The sequence below is a fragment of the Nomascus leucogenys genome, chromosome 12 (genome assembly GCF_006542625.1).
Source record: "Nomascus leucogenys isolate Asia chromosome 12, Asia_NLE_v1, whole genome shotgun sequence".
Lineage (NCBI taxonomy): Eukaryota > Metazoa > Chordata > Mammalia > Primates > Hylobatidae > Nomascus > Nomascus leucogenys.
In genome coordinates this window covers 55,302,292-55,321,144 of record NC_044392.1, presented here as the reverse complement: position 1 = coordinate 55,321,144, position 18,853 = coordinate 55,302,292, and the positions used below count along the sequence as shown (strand labels likewise).

General features: G+C 40.1%; 1 protein-coding gene across 4 annotated transcripts in view; it reads left to right on the top strand.

Moving 5' to 3' along the window:
• Positions 1-18,853, top strand: part of GPR89A (G protein-coupled receptor 89A) — a 75,431-nt gene that overhangs the window by 29,937 nt on the left and 26,641 nt on the right. For all 4 annotated transcript variants that reach the window (XM_030824739.1, XM_030824738.1, XM_030824740.1 and 1 more), the window contains exons 8-10: positions 12,080-12,189; positions 14,396-14,484; positions 15,384-15,476. In XM_030824739.1, coding sequence (XP_030680599.1) covers positions 12,080-12,189; positions 14,396-14,484; positions 15,384-15,476 — 292 coding nt within the window. The remainder of the gene's footprint in view (positions 1-12,079; positions 12,190-14,395; positions 14,485-15,383; positions 15,477-18,853) is intronic.

The window sequence follows — 18,853 nt, the reverse complement described above, 5'->3', positions numbered from 1 at the left end:
ATGAGTAGGTTGCAAAAATTTTCTCCCATTCTGTAGGTTGCCTGTTCACTCGGATGGTAGTTTCTTTTGCTGTGCAGAAGCTCTTTAGTTTAATTAGATCCCATTTGTCAATTTTGGCTTTTGTTGCCATTGCTTTTGGTGTTTTAGACATGAAGTCCTTGCCCATGCCTATGTCCTGAATGGTATTGCCTAGGCTTTCTTCTAGGGTTTTTATGGTTTTAGGTCTAACATTTAAGTCTTTAATCCATCTTGAATTAATTTTTGTATAAAGTGTAAGGAAGGGATCCAGTTTCAGCTTTCTACATATGGCTAGCCAGTTTTCCCAGCACCATTTATTAAATAGGGAATCCTTTCCCCATTTCTTGTTTTTGTCAGGTTTGTCAAAGATCAGATAGTTGTAGATATGCGGCATTATTTCTGAGGGCTCTGTTCTGTTCCATTGATCTATGTCTCTGTTGTGGTACCAGTACCATGCTGTTTTGGTTTCTGTAGCCTTGTAGTATAGTTTGAAGTCAGGTAGCCTGATGCCTCCAGCTTTGTTCTTTTGGCTTAGGATTGACTTGGTGATGCGGGCTCTTTTTTGGTTCCATATGAACTTTAAAGTAGTTTTTTCCAATTCTGTGAAGAAAGTCATTGGTAGCTTGATGGGGATGGCATTGAATCTATAAATTACCTTGGGCAGTATGGCCATTTTCACGATATTGATTCTTCCAACCCATGAGCATGGAATGTTCTTCCATATGTTTGTGTCCTCTTTTATTTCGTTGAGCAGTGGTTTGTAGTTCTCCTTGAAGAGGTCCTTCACATCCCTTGTAAGTTGGATTCCTAGGTATTTTATTCTCTTTGAAGCAATTGTGAATGGGAGTTCACTCATGATTTGGCTCTCTGTTTGTCTGTGATTGGTGTACAAGAATGCTTGTGATTTTTGTACATTGATTTTGTATCCTGAGACTTTGCTGAAGTTGCTAATCAGCTTAAGGAGATTTTGGGCTGAGACAATGGGGTTTTTTAGATATACAATCATGTCATCTGCAAACAGGGACAATTTGACTTCCTCTTTTCCTAATTGAATACCCTTTATTTCCTTCTCCTGCCTGATTGCCCTGGCCAGAACTTCCAGCACTATGTTGAATAGGAGTGGTGAGAGAGGGCATCCCTGTCTTGTGCCAGTTTTCAAAGGGAATGCTTCCAGTTTTTGCCCATTCAGTATGATATTGGCTGTGGGTTTGTCATAGATAGCTCTTATTATTTTGAGATATGTCCCATCAATACCTAATTTATTGAGAGTTTTTAGCATGAAGGGTTGTTGAATTTTGTCAAAGGCCTTTTCTGCATCTATTGAGATAATCATGTGGTTTTTGTCTTTGGTTCTGTTTATATGCTGGATTACATTTATTGATTTGCATATGTTGAACCAGCCTTGCATCCCAGGGATGAAGCCCACTTGATCATGGTGTATAAGCTTTTTGATGTGCTGCTGGATTCGGTTTGCCAGTATTTTATTGAGGATTTTTGCATCAATGTTCATCAAGGATATTGGTCTGAAATTCTCTTTTTTGGTTATGTCTCTGCCAGGCTTTGGTATCAGGACGATGCTGGCCTCATAAAATGTGTTAGGGAGGATTCCCTCTTTTTCTATCAATTGGAATAGTTTCAGAAGGAATGGTACCAGTTCCTCCTTGTACCTCTGGTAGAATTTGGCTGTGAATCCATCAGGTCCTGGACTCTTTTTGGTTGGTAAGCTATTGATTATTGCCACAATTTCAGAGCCTGTTACTGGTCTATTCAGAGATTCAACTTCTTCCTGGTTTAGTCTTGGGAGGTTGTATTTGTCGAGGAATTTATCCATTTCTTCTAGATTTTCTAGTTTATTTGCGTAGAGGTGTTTGTAGTATTCTCTGATGGTAGATTGTATTTCTGTGGGATCGATGGTGATATCCCCTTTTTCATTTTTTATTGCATCTATTTGATTCTTCTCTCTTTTCTTCTTTATTAGTCTTGCTAGCAGTCTATTAATTTTGTTGATCTTTTCAAAAAACCAGCTCCTGGATTCATTAATTTTTTGAAGGGTTTTTTGTGTCTCTATTTCCTTCATTTCTGCTCTGATTTTGGTTATTTCTAGCCTTCTGCTAGCTTTTGAATGTGTTTGCTCTTGCTTTTCTAGGTCTTTTAATTGTGATGCTAGGGTGTCAATTTTGGATCTTTCCTGCTTTCTCTTGTGGGCATTTAGTGCTATAAATTTCCCTCTACACACTGCTCTGAATGTGTCCCAGAGATTCTGGTATGTTGTGTCTTTGTTCTCGTTGGTTTCAAAGAACATCTTTATTTCTGCCTTCATTTCATTATGTACCCAGTAGTCATTCAGGAGCAGGTTGTTCAGTTTCCATGTATTTGAGCGGTTTTGGGTGAGTTTCTTAATCCTGAGTTCTAGTTTGATTGCACTGTGGTCTGAGAGACAGTTTGTTATAATTTCTGTTCTTTTACATTTGCTGAGGAGAGCTTTACTTCCAACTATGTGGTCAATTTTGGAATAGGTGTGGTGTGGTGCTGAAAAAAATGTATATTCTGTTGATTTGGGGTGGAGAGTTCTGTAGATGTCTATTAGGTCCACTTTGTGCAGAGCTGAGTTCAATTCCTGGATATCCTTGTTAACTTTCTGTCCCATTGATCTGTCTAATATTGACAGTGGGGTGTTAAAATCTCCCATTATTATTGTGTGGGAGTTTAAGTCCCTTTTTAGGTCACTCAGGACTTGCTTTATGCATCTGGGTGCTCCTGTGTTGGGTGCATATATATTTAGGATAGTTAGCTCTTCTTGTTGAATTGATCCCGTTATCATTATGTAATGGCCTTCTTTGTCTCTTTTGATCTTTGTTGGTTTAAAGTCTATTTTATCAGAGACTAGGATTGCAACCCCTGCCTTTTTTTGTTTTCCATTTGCTTGATAGATCTTCCTCCATCCCTTTATTTTGAGTCTATGTGTGTCTCTGCACATGAGATGGGTTTCCTGAATATAGCACACTGATGGGTCTTGACTCCTTATCCAGTTTGCCAGTCTGTGTCTTTTAATTGGAGCATTTAGCCCATTTACATTTAAAGTTAATATTGTTATGTGTGAATTTGATCCTGTCATTATGATGTTAGTTGGTTATTTTGCTCGTTAGTTGATGCAGTTTCTTCCTAGCCTCGATGGTCTTTACAATTTGGCATGTTTTTGCAGTGGCTGGTACCAGTTGTTCCTTTCCATGTTTAGTGCTTCCTTCAGGAGCTCTTTTAGGGCAGGCCTCGTGGTGACAAAATCACTCAGCATTTGCTTGTCTGTAAAGTATTTTATTTCTCCTTCACTTATGAAGCTTAGTTTGGCTGGATATGAAATTCTGGGTTGAAAATTCTTTTCTTTAAGAATGTTGAATATCGGCCCCCACTCTCTTCTGGCTTGTAGAGTTTCTGCCGAGAGATCAGCTGTTAGTCTGGTGGGTTTCCCTTTGTGGGTAACCCAACCTTTCTCTCTGGCCGCCCTTAACATTTTTTCCTTCATTTCAACTTTGGTGAATCTGACAATTATGTGTCTTGGAGTTGCTCTTCTCGAGGAGTATCTTTGTGGCATTCTCTGTATTTCCTGAATCTGAATGTTGGCCTGCCTTGCAAGATTGGGGAAGTTCTCCTAGATAATATCTTGCAGAGTGTTTTCCAGCTTGGTTCCAGTCTCCCCGTCATTTTCAGGTACACCAATCAGACATAGATTTGGTCTTTTCACATAGTCCCAAATTTCTTGGAGGCTTTGTTCATTTCTTTTTATTCTTTTTTCTCTAAACTTCCCTTCTCGCTTCATTTCATTCATTTCATCTTCCATCACTGATACCCTTTCTTCCAGTTGATCACATCGGCTCCCGAGGCTTCTGCAATCTTCGCGTAGTTCTCGAATCTTGGCTTTCAGCTCCATCAGCTCCTTTAAGCCCTTCTCTCCATTGGTTATTCTGGTTATCCATTCATCTAATTTTTTTTCAAAGTTTTTAACTTCTTTGGTATCATTTTGAATTTCCTCCCGTAGCTCGGAGTAGTTTGATTGTCTGAAGCCTTCTTCTCTCAACTCGTCAAAGTCATTCTCCATCCAACTTTGTTCCGTTGCTGGTGAGGAGCTGCGATCCTTTGGAGGAGGAGAGGTGCTCTGCTTTTTAGAGTTTCCAGTTTTTCTGCTCTGTTTTTTTCCCCATCTTTGTGGTTTTATCTACTTTTTGTCTTTGATGATGGTGATGTACAGATGGGTTTTTGGTGTGGATGTCCTTTCTGTTTGTTAGTTTTCCTTCTACCAGACAGGACCCTCAGCTGCAGGTCTGTTGGAGTTTACTAGAGGTCCACTCCAGACCCTGTTTGGCTGAGTGTCAGCAGCGGTGGCTGCAGAACAGTGGATTTTCGTGAGACCACAAATTCAGCTGTCTGATAGTACCTCTGGAGGTTTTGTCTCAGAGGAGTACCTGGCCAAGTGAGGTGTCAGTCTGTCCCTACTGGGGGGTGCCTCCCAGTTAGGCTGCTCAGGGGTCAGGGACCCACTTTAGGAGGCAGTCTGTCCGTTCTCAGATCTCCAGCTGCGTGCTGGGAGAACCACTACTCTCTTCAAAGCTGTCAGACAGGGACATTAAAGTCTGCAGAGGTTCCTGCTGAGTTTTTATTTGTCTGTGCCCTGCCCCCAGAGGTGGAGCCTACAGAGGCAGGCAGGCAGGCCTCCTTGAGCTGTGATGGGCTCCACCCAGTTCAAGCTTCCTGGCTGCTTTGTTTACCTAAGCAAGCCTGGGCAATGGCGGGCGCCCCTCCCCCAGCCTCACTGCTGCCTTGCAGTTTGATCTCAGACTGCTGTGCTAGCAATCAGGGAGACTCCGTGGGCATAGGACCCTCCGAGCCAGGTGAGGGACACAATCTCCTGGTGTGCCGTTTTCCAAGCCCGTTGGAAAAGCGCAGTATTAGGGTGGGACTGACCCGATTTTCCAGGTGCCGTCTGTTACCCCTTTCTTTGACTAGGAAAGGGAACTCCCTGACGCCTTGCGCTTCCCGAGTGAGGCAATGCCTCGCCCTGCTTAGGCTTGTGCACAGTGCGCTGCACCAACTGTCCTGCACCCACTGTTTGGCACTCCCTAGTGAGATGAACCTGGTACCTCAAACGGAAATGCAGAAATCACCCGTCTTCTGTTCCGCTCACGCTGGGAGCTGTAGACCGGAGCTGTTCCTATTCAGCCATCTTTGCTGTGCCTTTGATTGAGTGCATTTTCTGAGCTATGTGCAGGTTGAACACACAGCTTGGATGACAGAAAGTGAAAGCCTTTCTGACTTGAGGTGTCAGAGGGTAGAACTCAGGACTGGTATAGCAGTTGAAAATTTAGGAGAGATTCCTAGAAGCAAAAGATCCACAGAGAGGATAAGCCCTAAAATATGACTATAGAATCTGTCCAGACTACCACTACCCTACACAAGCTCAAGCTCAGTGGAGACTATCAGGGAGTTAGGCTAAAAAGGAGAAGCTAGAAACCAAGAAACTGAGCAGAAACATTAGCTGCTGCAGGTATGACAGATTTCACAGTTTGAGTCTAAGTAAATTATCTGCTTACTAGTACCAAAAAAATTAACAATTCTCAGAAAAACAAAACAGATTCCAAAGTCACTACAACATATTACCTTCAACCAAAACTTGCTAGACATGTAAAGAAACGAGACCATATGACTAATGTTCAAGATAAAAAGCAGCCAATAGATACTAACTCCAAGTGGATCCAGGTTACACATTTAACAAATACTTGAAAGTAACCATTACGAATATATTCAAAAAAGTGAAGGAAAGCATGATACAAGTGAAAAGAGAGAATCCCAACAAAGAAATGGAATCTTTTAAAAAACAACAAAATAGAAATCCAAAGACTGAAAACTACAGTAACAGAAATAAAAATTTTACTAGGTGGGCTTAACAGGAGAATTGAGATGACAGAAGAATCAGATCCGTAAAAATTCAGGCTGGGCATGGTGGCTCACACCTGTAATCCCAGCACTTTGGGAGGCCGAGGTGGTTGGACACCTGAGATCAGGAGTTTGAGACCAACCTGGCCAACATAGTGAAACCCTGTCTCTACCAAAAATACAAAACGTAGCCGGCCACGGTCGCACGCGCCTGTAGTGCCAGCTACTTGGGAAGCTGAGGCAGGACAATCACTTGAACCCAGGAGGCAAGGTTGTAGTGAGTGTAGTGAGTTGAGACCATGCCACTGCACTCCAGCTTGGGTGACAGAGCGAGACTCTGTCTCAAAACATAAAAATAAAAATTGAGATAGATTAATAGAAATTAATCTGAAGAATAGAGAGATAAAAGATTGAAGAAAAATGGCCAGGTAATCCCAGCACTTTGGGAGGCCAAGGCAGGCGGATCACTTGAGGCCTAGCCAACATGGCGAAACCCCGTCTCTACCAAAAATACTAAAAAAATTAGCCGGGTGTGGTGGTGGGAGCCTGTAGTCCCAGCCACTCAGGAGGTGGAGGCAGGAGAATGGCTTGAACCTGGGCAGCGGAAGTTGCAGTGAGCTGCAATCGCGCCTCTGCACCCCACCCCAGGCGACAGAGCGAGACTCTGTCTCAAAAAGAAGAAAAAAATAATAAATTTTTTTAAAAAAGATTGAAGAAAAATCAACAAAAGTCTCAGTAGGAGACAATATCAAGCAGTCCAACATTCTTGTGGTTGGAGTTCTAAAGAAAAGGAAAGGGGCAGAAAAAGCATTTAAAGAAATACCAGCCCAAAACATAAGAAAACTACACCTATGTGTATATATAGTGAAACTGCTAAAAGGCAAAAGCAAAGAGAAAATCCTGAAAGCAGCAAGGGGAAAATGATACATACAGGGCAACAATGGAAAAAAAAAGTAATGGTTATTCAACAACATTGTAGAATACGAAATGAACATATAAAAATCAGTTGTAGCCAGGAGCAGCGGTGAATGTGCTTGACCAGCTACTCAAGAGGCCAAAGCGAGAGGATTGTTTGAGCCCAGGAGTTTGAATGCAGCCTGAGAGCAATGTAACAAGACCCCAACTCGAAAATCAAATTTTTTTGAATCAATTGTCTTTCTATAAGCTAGCAATGGACATATGAACGTCATATGTTTACATACACTACTTACAATCACTCACAAAATGAAATACTTAGGTAGAAGTCTAACAAAACATGAAGATAGGACTTGTTTGCTGAAAATTATAAAACTAGTGAAAAAATCAAAGAAGATATAAATAAACCATGTTAATAGATTGGAAGACTTGAATAGTAATGATGTTAATTCTCCCCAAATTGGTATACAAATTTAATGTTACTCATTTCAAAATCCCAGCAAGATTTATTTGTAGATATACACAAAATTATTCTAAAATTTGTACAGAAAGGCAAAATAACTAGAATAGTTAATACAATGTTTAAAAAGAACAGTATGAGAGGAATTCCTCTACCTGATCTTAAAACATATTATATAGCTACAGTAATCAAGATTGTGATACTGGTAGACATAGATCACTGGAACAGAAAAGAGAACCCAGAAATACTGACACATGGCCAGGCACGGTGGCTCACGTCTGTAATCCCAATACTTTGGGAGGCTGAGGCAGGTAGATCACCTGAGGTCAGGAGTTTGAGACCATCCTGACCAATATGGCGAAACCCCCTCTCTACTAAAAATACAAAATTAGCTGGACATGGTGGCATGCGCCTGTAGTCACAGCTACTTGGGAGGTTGATACAGGAGAATTGCTTGAATCCAGGAGGTGGAGGTTGCAGTGAGCTGAGATTGCTCCCCTGCCCTCCAGCCTGGGCAACAGAGCAAAACTCCATCTCAAAAAAAAAAAAGAAAGAAAGAAAGAAAGAAATACACCCAGCTAATTTTTGACAAAGATGCAAAAGCAGTTCAGTGGAGGAAAGATAGGCTTTCACCAAATGGTGCTAGAGCATTTAGGCATCCATAGGTTTAAAAAATGAATCTAAATCTAAGTCTTACACCTTATATAAAATTAAAACAGGCCGGGCGCGGTGGCTCACGCCTGTAATCCCAGCACTTTGGGAGGCCGAGGTGGACAGATCACTTAAGGTCAGGAGTTCAAGACTAGCCCGGCGAACATGGTGAAACCCCATCTCTACTAAAAATACAAAAAATTAGCTGGGTGTGGTGGTGAGCGCCTGTAATCCCAGCTACTGGGGAGGCTGAGGCAGGAGAATTGCTGAACCCAGGAGGTGGAGGCTGCAGTGAGCCGAGATCCGCCATTGCCCTCCAGCCTGGGCGACAGAGTGAGACTCTGTCTCAAAAAAAAAAAAAAAATTAAAACAGATAATAGACTAAAATGTAAAACTATAAAACTTTCAGAAAAAAAAAAAAACAGGAGAGAATCTTTGGAATCAAGGGCTAGACAAAAAGTTCTTGATACCAAAAATAAAATCCGTAAAAGGAAAAATGGATAAATTGGGCTCCATCAAAATTTAACACATTTGCTCTGTAAAAGACTGTTAAGGCCGAGTGCGGTGGCTGATGCCTGTAATCCCAGCACTGGGAGGCCAGGGTGGGTGGATCACAAGGTCAGAAGTTCATGACCAGCCTGACCAAGATGGTGAAACCCCATCTCTACTAAAAATACAATAATTAGCCAGGCGTGGTGGCGAGCACCTGTAATCCCAACTACTCGGGAGGCTGAGGAAAATGGCTTGAACCTAGGAGGCGGAGGTTGCAGTGAGCCAAGATGGAGCCACTGCACTCTAGCCTGGGCGACAGAGCAAGACTCCTTCTTAAAAAAAAAAAAAAAAGACTGTTAAGAGGATGAAAAGATAAGCTACCTACCGGGAGAAAATATTTGCAAACCACTTATTTGAGAAAGCACTAGTATCTAGAATAAAAAACATTCAAAGCTTACATTTAAAAAAAATGCGGTTAGCCACATGAAAAGGTGTTCAACGTTGTTAGCCATTATGGACATGCCATTAAAACTACATCGAGATATCACTACACACCTATCAGAATGGCTAAAATAAAAATTAGTGACAACACCAAATACTAATAAGAATGCAGAGCAACTGGATCACTCATACGTTGCTGGCATCCATGTAGAATGGTACAGTCCCTCTGGAACACAGTTTGGCTCTTTCTTTAAAAGCTAAACATGCAGTTACCACACCCCAACAATTGCACTCCTGGGCATTTATCCAGAGAAATGAAGATTTATGTTCACACAAAAAATCTGTGCTTGAATGTTTATAGCAGCTTTATTCATAGTAGCCCCAAAACTGGAAATAAATGAGATATCCTTCAATGGGTGAATGGTTAAACAAACTGTGGTACATTCATGCCATGGAATACTACTTAGCAGGAAAAATGAACAAGCTATTGATATACGCAACAACGTGGATGAATCTCTAGAAAATTATTCTGAGTGAAAAAAGAATCCCCAAAGAATATATACCATATGATTCTAGTTATATATACATTTTTGAAATGATAAAATTACAGAAATGGAGAACAGATTCGTGGTTGCCGGAATTAAGGAATTGGAGGTGGGAGGGAGGTAAGCTATACAGGTGCACCCTGACAGATCCTTGTAGTGATGGAAATGTGCTGTATTGTGACTCTATCAATGTCAGTATCCTGGTTGTACTAGAGTTTTGCAAGATGTTTCAATTGAGGAAATATGGGTAAAGGGTACATGGAATCTCTGTATTTTTTCTCAAAACTGCATTTTGAATCTACAATTATTTCAAAAAGTTTAACTGAAAAAAAGTAATGGCTGACTTCCTACTAGAAATAGCAGACACCAGAAAGTAGTTGCCTGACATTTAAACCTCAGTAGACATTTTTTAGCTCCTTCTGTAGTACACTACCACCAAACCTCAGCCAAGTGCGTATGTTTTTCCATATTAGGAACTTTTAAATGACATTGGGCTAATAACAAATAGATAATTCCTTGTAAGCTACCCTTGTTATAAAGAGGCAATAGTGATGATGATAGGAAAGAAAAGTTGAAGATGGAGGTGATCTAATTCTATAGTACCTCATATTGTTGGGGGGTTTTTAAATTCCTTTTCACATTTCAGAAGATTTAATATTGTTACCTTCTTAAATATATGATCATTTCTTTTTCATCTACAACTTATTTGATAAGAGCAAAATTGGCTTAGAATTAATAGATTCTTGATACAATTGAAAGTAAAAGTGAATTGTTTAAAACAAGGCCATGCTTGTCTATGTGCCTCTAACTTTCACTTCTTGTGATTGCACTTCTTTGCCTATTACGAGACCACAGCACAGTGTCAATCACCTTTACATATTCAATTGATTCCACTCCACAGCCAGTCATTAGTGTTTGTTGTATTGTAGACACTGAAAATAAGGACAATAGAAATGAGCTCTGTGCTTCCTCTCTCACAACCGCCTCCTTTAATCCTGCATGTTAAGCTGAAATGAACTATTAAATGAGTGGAATAGAACCCTTGCCTTCTTTGCGTATGTGTTCTAGCTTTTTCAACTATGAAAATATAAAAACCTAGAATTACTAAGCCTTAATCTTACAAGTCAGAATCTCCCTAGGTCTGAGCCTCTTCTTGGTTGTTTATTACATCTTCCCAAAATGGTGAGTGATAGTAGATGTGTAGTTAGAAGAAAGGCAGAAAGAGCTAAAAGAGCTGTGTTTCATTCACTCAGTATCCAGGCAAAGGTCATTTTCAAAAGGAAACAGTTAAGTCAACACGGCTGACATTCTTTCTTGTTAATATCATTTTAGCTAATGGCTCAAAAAATTTCACCCATAGAAATATCATTTGATCTTTGGTACCATTGGTACTATTTGTATTAGTCCCAGGCATAAATACCAATGCTACTTCTTGCTCTTCACCGTTTTTATCTTTTGCCTTCCAAAAATATCCACCTTGAGTTACATTTTTCTTTGGTCCTGCTACTCTGTTTTTATTAGACTCATCCTAGTTCATTTTATGCCTGTAGGCCTTGGCCCATTAAACCCTTTAAATCAATTATGTACAAATGATCTTTTTTTTGATCCTCACTAGGACCCTGTTAATACCTTTGTGGTGAACTGGGACATGCTAGCAGCTACCACTGTACTAGTCGGTCCTCCACAGACTGAGAGGACAAGGAGTGGTAGGTTTCCTGTTGATTTATTCAGCCGTAGGACAGATTACAGAAGGTGAGGGTACTGGACTTAGAGACTGATATTTTAGAAGGGGACAGGTTTATGCAATTTTGCTATTTTTTTTTCCTTTTGTCTCCCTTTGAAAAAGAAGGAAGAAAATATGTATTGCGTTCCTAACTCTGTATTTGGTCCTTTAGTTAGGTATGTTAGCTGGTTTTTTTTGTTTGTTTGTTTTTGTTTTGTTTTTGAGATGGAGTCTCACTCTGTCACCCGGGCTGGCATGCAGTGGCGTGATCTCAGCTCACTGCAACCTCTGCCTCCTAGGTTCAAGTGATTCTCCTGCCTTAGCCTCCCAAGTAGCTGGGATTACAGACATGGGTCACCACGCCCAGCTAATTTTTGTATTTTTAGTAGAGACGGGGTTTCACCATGTTGCCCATGCTGGTCTTGAACTCCCAACCTCAGGTGATCCACCTGCCTCGGCCTCCCAAAGTGCTGGGATTACAGGAGTGAGCCACCACGCCCAGCCAGGTATGTTAGCTGTTTTGTTTTGTCTTTAAATGGTAACTGTAGTAATTAAACTATGTATAGCACCTTGTAGTTGACAACATGAATTCATATATATTATTTCATTTATCTTCACAACCATCCAGAGATGAGGAGATGAAAACTAAGCCCTCCCAGCTTCCAAGTAGCAGAGCCAGTCCTCAGATATATTGCCTAGCCCAAATTCTATGCTTCTTCACCCAGGCCACATTGCTTCCACATAGTTTCCCTTCAGTTGTAAGTAGTAGAAAAGTAGGACTCCAGAATCAATATCCTTACATAAACAGCTCAGTACATGAGAGGCAGTTGTGAGACTGGAAAGTGGATGGAACTAGACTGTGAGGGTCCACGCTTGCTTGCTGAGGCTTTGTATTTTCTTTCATTTCAGGATGGCAATGGCACGGAGAACAATGTTCCAGAAGGGGGAAGTGCATAACAAACCATCAGGTTTCTGGGGAATGATAAAAAGTGTTACCACTTCAGCACCAGGAAGTGAAAGTATCCTTTGTCCCTCTGCTTGATTCTTTTTCTCAACTCTGGACCAAGAGCAAAAGAAAAAAAGTAGTATTGGGATAGTCCCTTCTAAGGTACCTAACTACATCAGAGTCCAAACTCCTAAGAGCTAGGCTTAGGAAATACCATGTGTACAGTCATCTTTCCAACACCTGCACAAGATCATAAAATCATTGTCTTTGAGCTGAAGCGGTCCTAAAAAGTCAGTCTTTCCATTTTACAGATGAGAAAATAGACCCAGAGAGGTTAAGTCACACAGTGGTTTGTGGCAAAGCTAGAAACATAACTGTGGTCTCCTCTTCATTGTTCTTTCCACTACACTATTACATTTCTCAACTCTGAAAAACCACCATAAAGCATAATGGGTACCTAAAATAAATGGCCTATTTCTAAAGTAATTAGTATTCCTAAACAAATTTTAAGTAGCTCTGCTTCTCCAGCGACATTTTGGTTTAAAGAATCAAGGACAGGCTGGGCGCAGTGGCTCATCCCTGTAATCCTAGCACTTTGCAAGGCCGAGGTGGGCAGATCACTTGAACCCAGGAGTTCAAGACGAGCCTCGGCAACATGGCAAAACCTCATCTCTACCAAAAATACAAAACTTAGCCAGGCCTAGTGGCATGTGCCTGTAATCCCAACTACTCAGGAGGCTGAGGTGGGAGGATTGTTTGAACTTGGGAGGCTGAGGTAGCAGTGAGCCCAGATCACGCCACTGAACACCTGCCTAGGCAACAGAGCTAGACCCTGTCTCAAAATAAAAAAGAAAGAATAAAGGAGATTTGGTTAATAGATTAATAAATTGTTCTTTCCTGACTGGTTATGATGTTGAACTACTTCCCAAATTATGTAACCAAATTTCTGTGTGGCTCTGGTGCTATTAGGTCAAAACTTTGGGGAACTAAGCATGAGATAGCATATCCCTGTTTCCTTCTCTGTCCCAGGGAAATACAAATTCCCTTTTGCCTCAATTAGAGAAGGATGTCTATTCTTGCTACAAATTATGATTTATGTCCTAGTGTCAAATGAAGATAAGAATAAGAGCAAAGAAAGGCACGATGATTGTGGAAGAGAAAGAAAAAGGATTAATTTAGATTTATTTAATCAAGAAACGTTTATTTCGTATCTACTATTTCCAGGCTGAGTGCTAAGGAATAAAATGAATAGAGTATAGCCTTTCTCCTCAAGGAGCTTACCCTCTAATCATGGGAGAGACAGACATGTAACTAGTTAAACCATATTGTTTGGTGGCCTGAACCATGCCAGTAGTAGCCACTATTAAGGAAGGAACTGAAGGGCACTTACTGATGTGGGTAATAGTGGGAAAAATCAGAGAGGAGGGAGGATTTGGATTGAAGTATGTGCTTCTATTTTAGAAGGGGCTATATTTACTGTGTTTATTACTTAAAAGTTCATAAAAGCCAATAATATGGGTTTGAGCTATTAGTGATGAGTCAACAAACATATCAGGATTATTTAACCTCCCTGAGCTCCTGTTCTCTAAATGGGAGAATAATAACTCTACCTGATTGAGTTTTTGGAAAATAACATAGTGTAATGGAAAGAGCAGGCTTTGGAGGAAAAGAGGATCTGACTTTGCATCTCTATCAATTAATTGTGTGACTTTGAGCAAGTTATTTAACTCTCTGAGCTTCACTTTCCTTATGTGCAAAATGGATAACACCATGGCATAAGACAATCCCATGAAGATAAGATATAAAAGAAGATAATGTTTGAAAAGAAATAAGGTAATGTCTGTAAATCCTAGCCTATATTAGAACACAGTAGAGTATTAGTTCCCTTTTCTAACATTATATTCAGATAATGTAGGAGAAAGCTATGCTTTATTATAGTTATTATTATGTAACTATTTACAATCTTGAACATTACATTTGACTTAATCTAACTAGATAAATCAAAAAACAAATGAAACCATCTGTTTGAGCCGCTTGACTTAAGAGAAACTGAGTGGTAATTGTTTGGTGGTGATGCTCTTGATGGAGAAGCTTTTACATACCTACCTCAGAGGTTGGGAAAGTTGCTCTGAAGTAGCACTGCTGGCTATGAAACAGGAAATTGAGAACATAGGCAACTCCGGGAGTCCACTATAGGAAAAACCAAAAGTATATGCTTTCTCATTGCCATTTCTTGAAATTCCTATGTGATTTAAACCTTGATGCCCATTCTGTGCCAGATCTTACTCTTATTCAACAGGAAGTGGATGCTTTGGAAGAACTAAGCAGGCAGCTTTTTCTGGAAACAGCTGATCTATATGCTACCAAGGTACAGAGCAAGGAAACTGAAGTGTGGTTTTTACCAATATTATTAAAGAGAGAACAAGACTAAATGGCTTTTTAGGTTTCTCTGTGGCCAAGCAAGAGATACCTCACAGCTTCAATATCAGCCATGAAGCATTAGGGATAAGGGATCTTCACTTTTCATGAAATTGCTCCTGTCACTAGCAAAATCCTTAATGGAACACTCTCAATAGTACCAATTGGTGGGATAGTCAGAAGAGGCTTTTCAACATTTAGGAAGGTGGCATGTACCACCTCCTACTAACCTGGGATAAAGATGGTAGCTTTTATTCCTTTATAAGTTAGTGATATTATAAGAGCAGTAGACACCTATCTGCCATGGATGGCCTAGCCCTATTTTAAAGGATCCAGATCAATAAGTGTCAAAACTGTAAGAAGTAACTTTCCTATGTACACCTAAAATAAAATATAATTTAAATATGCAAAATCTGTTAGTGAAGATTGCAAAGTTTTAATTCTTTTTGAGGATAACTTTACAGGAGTAACCTTATAGGATAGAGGTTAACATAGGCTTTGGAAACAGATAAACCTGAGCTTACTCACCAGCTGTGTGACTTTGAGCAAGTTATTGAACCTCTCAAAGCCCCAATTTTCTCATCTGTAAAATTAAGATAATAGAACATATCTCATAAGAGTTGTTATGAAGATTAAGTGGATAATGCATGTAAGATGTTTATCCCAGTCTCTAGCTAAAAGTAAGCGTTCAGTAAATGCTGGCCACAACTACTGTTATTAGTTTAATATTATTACAATGTATGGTTTTTTGACTTAGCCTGAACAGTGATTCATAGAGAGAAGAATACTTGTGTTGAATATAAATTTATATTTTGCTGAAAACTATGTTTTGTGTTTGTTTTCCCCCAGGAGAGAATAGAATACTCCAAAACCTTCAAGGGGAAATATTTTAATTTTCTTGGTTACTTTTTCTCTATTTACTGTGTGTGGAAAATTTTCATGGTAAGTATGTTATTTTTAATTATCAGAGTTTAGATGTTTTTTCCTAGTAGTGGCAGGGAGCTAAAAGTGGATTTGACTGATATATTGAACTAAATTCCAAATGTGATTGAGTCAACAGAGAGCATGATCTTTCACATCTCTGGGCTTCATTCGTTATCCTCTCTCCTTTTTAGATTACATAGATAAGGGAGGTTGCATTTTTCTTCTGTCAGAAATTGTTAATAAGGCCTTAGTTTATGAAATATCTAAATTGAGGCCGGGTACGGTGGCTCATGCCTATAATCCCAGCACTTTCGGAGGCAAAGACAGGCATATCACCTGAGGTCAGGAGTTCGAGAACAGCCTAGCCAACATGGTGAAACCCCATCTCTACTAAAAATACAAAAATTAGCCAGGTGTGGTGGTGGGCGCCTGTAATCCCAGCTACTCAGGAGGCTGAGGCAGGAGAATCGCTTGAACCCGAGAGGCGGACGTTGCAGTGAGCTAAGATCACGCCACTGCACTCCAGGCTGGGGAGAGAGTGAGACTGCATCTCTCTATATATATAAATAGAATATGAACATTTCTTATTTTGCATTCTGCTTTCTGTGTTACCCATGAGTACATGACTGTATATATAACTTCAACTTCTACCTTCAGCTCAGAAGTTACTTGTCCTTTTTAATAATGTGTATACCTAAAAAATTAAGTTCACAATAAATTCTAAAATGTATTTCCATAGATTAATTCATTTGCTGTACATATAGCTCTAATTCTTTTGTGGTTTTCTCTTAATATTTTTTATGTACAGTATTTGTCTTTACCTCTGACTCAGGTATTAATGGATTTCAATGTGATTACAGAAAAGGCTGATTTGACTTCCTAGTTTGATGACTTTCCTACTGGGTTTGTGTTTGTGCAAAGAAGAGCTTTGTCAGCTTGTTAGTTAATTTTGATCAATGTAGATGAATGAGGATTTTCGTTATATAAAGGATCTAGTGTTACAATAAATTGATGTCAATAATACCCAGATGACATTTTAAAATCTGGATTCATTCAGTGGGAGATAATGAATGAAGATAGTATGTTCAGTTAGCAAAGCTACTAAAAGGTATTTTCCTAAGATGCAGCCTTTAGGGGAGCATGTCTTTTTTTTTTTTTTTTTTTTTTTTTTAGATGGAGTCTCACTCTGTCACCCAAGCTGTAGTGCAGTGGTGTGATCTCGGCTCACTGCAGCCTCTGCCTCCTGGGCTTAAGCAATTCTTCTGCTTCAGCCTCCCGAGTAGCTGGGATTACAAGCACGCACCACCATGCCCGGCCAACTTTTTTGTATTTCGGTAGACACGAGCTTTCACCATGTTGCCCAAGGTGGTTTCGAACTCCTCAGCTCAGGCAATCTGCCCGTCTCAGCCTCCCAAAATGCTGGGACTACAGGCATGAGCTATCACACCCGGCCTAGGGAAGCATGTCTTTTTTTTTTTTTTTTTGTGAAGACAGAGTCTCTCTCTGTCGCCCAGGCTGGAGTGCAGTGGCATGATCTCGGCTCACTGCAACCCCTCCACCTTCCAGATTCAAGCGATTCCCCTGCCTTAGCCTCCCAAGTAGCTGGGACTACAGGTGTGCACCACAACGCCCGGCTAATTTTTTGTATTTTTAGTAGAGACGGGGTTTCACCATCTTGGCCAGGATGATCTTGATCTCCTGACCTTGTGATCCACCTGCCTCAGCCTCCCAAAGTGCTGGGATTACAGGCGTCAGCCACCACTCCCAGCCAGCATGTCATTTTTTAACAGGTTTATTGGGGTATAACTGATATGTAAACCGAACATATATTTATGTACAACTGGGTACATTTTGACGTACATATATACCTATGCAACAACCATCACCACTGTCAAGACAGAGAACACATCCATCCTTCACTGCCATGAGATTCCTGAGATTCCTGGTGTCCCTTTGTAATGCCTCTCTCCCACACCTCTAGTCCCCAGACGACTGCCAATCTGCTTTCTCTCTATTATATTAGTTTGTATTTTCTAGAATGTTATGTAAGTAGAATCCTACAGTATGTATCCTTTTTCTGTCTGGCTTATTTTACTCGGCATGATTATTTTACATTTTATCCATGTTATGATTTGTATCAGTAGTTTATTCCTTTGTATTGCTGAGTAGTGTTTCCGTGGTTTGGAAGTGCCACAATTTTGTTTGTCCATTCATCTGATGATGAATATTTGGTTGTTTCCAGGTTGGGGATATTACAGATAAAGTTGCTGTGAACATTTGTATACAATTTTGTGTATAGACGTGTGCTGTCTTTCTCTTGAGTAGGCACTTAGGAGTGGAATGTCTGGATCATATGGCAGAGTAATGTTTAACTTTTGAAGAAACAGCCAACTCTTTTCCAAAGAAATTGTATCATTTACACTTCCACCTGCACTGTGTATGAGTTTCAGTTGTTCACATCCTCACCAACACTCTATATGGCCAGTCTTACTAATATTAGACATTCTAATAGATATGAGGTGATAGTGCATTGTGGTTTTAATTTATATTTTCTTAATGTCTAATGATATTGAGCATCTTTTCATGTGCTTTTTTTCCCACCCATATTTTTTTTGATGAATTATCTGTTCAAATCTTTTGCCAATTTTTTTTTTTAATTTTAAGTTCTGAGGTACATGTGCAGGATGTGCAAGTTTGTTACATAGGTAAGTATGTGCCATGGTGATTTGCTGCATCTATCAACCCATCACCTAGGTATTAAGCCCAGCATCCATTAGCTATTTTCCCTGATGCTCTCCCTCCCCGTCCCCGCCTTCGACAGGTCCCAGTTTGTGTTGTTCCCCTCCCTGTGTCTGTGTGTTCACATTGTTCAGCTCCCACTTGTAAGTGAGAACATGTGATATTTGGTTTTCTGTTCCTTCGTTAGTTTGATGAGGATGATGGCTTCCAGCTCCATCTATGTCCCTGCAAAGGACATGATCTCATTCCTTTTTATGGCAGTATAGTATTCCATGGTGTATATGTACCACATTTTCTTTATCCGGTCTATCATTGATGGGCATTTGGGTTGATTCCATGTCTTTGCTATTGTGAATAGTGCTGCAGTGGACGTACATGTTTATGTATCTTTATAATGGAATGATTTATATTCCTTTGGGTATATACCCAGTAATAGGATTGCTGGGTCAAATGGTATTTCTGGTGCTAGGTCTTTGAGGAATCACCACACTGTCTTCCACAATGGTTGAGTTAATGTACATTCCCACCAACAGTGTAAAAGCGTTCCTATTTCTCTGTAGCCTCGCCAGCATCTGTTGTTTCTTGACTTTTTAATAATTGCCGTTCTGACTGGTGTGAGATGGTAGCTCATTGTGGTTTTGATTTGCATTTCTCTA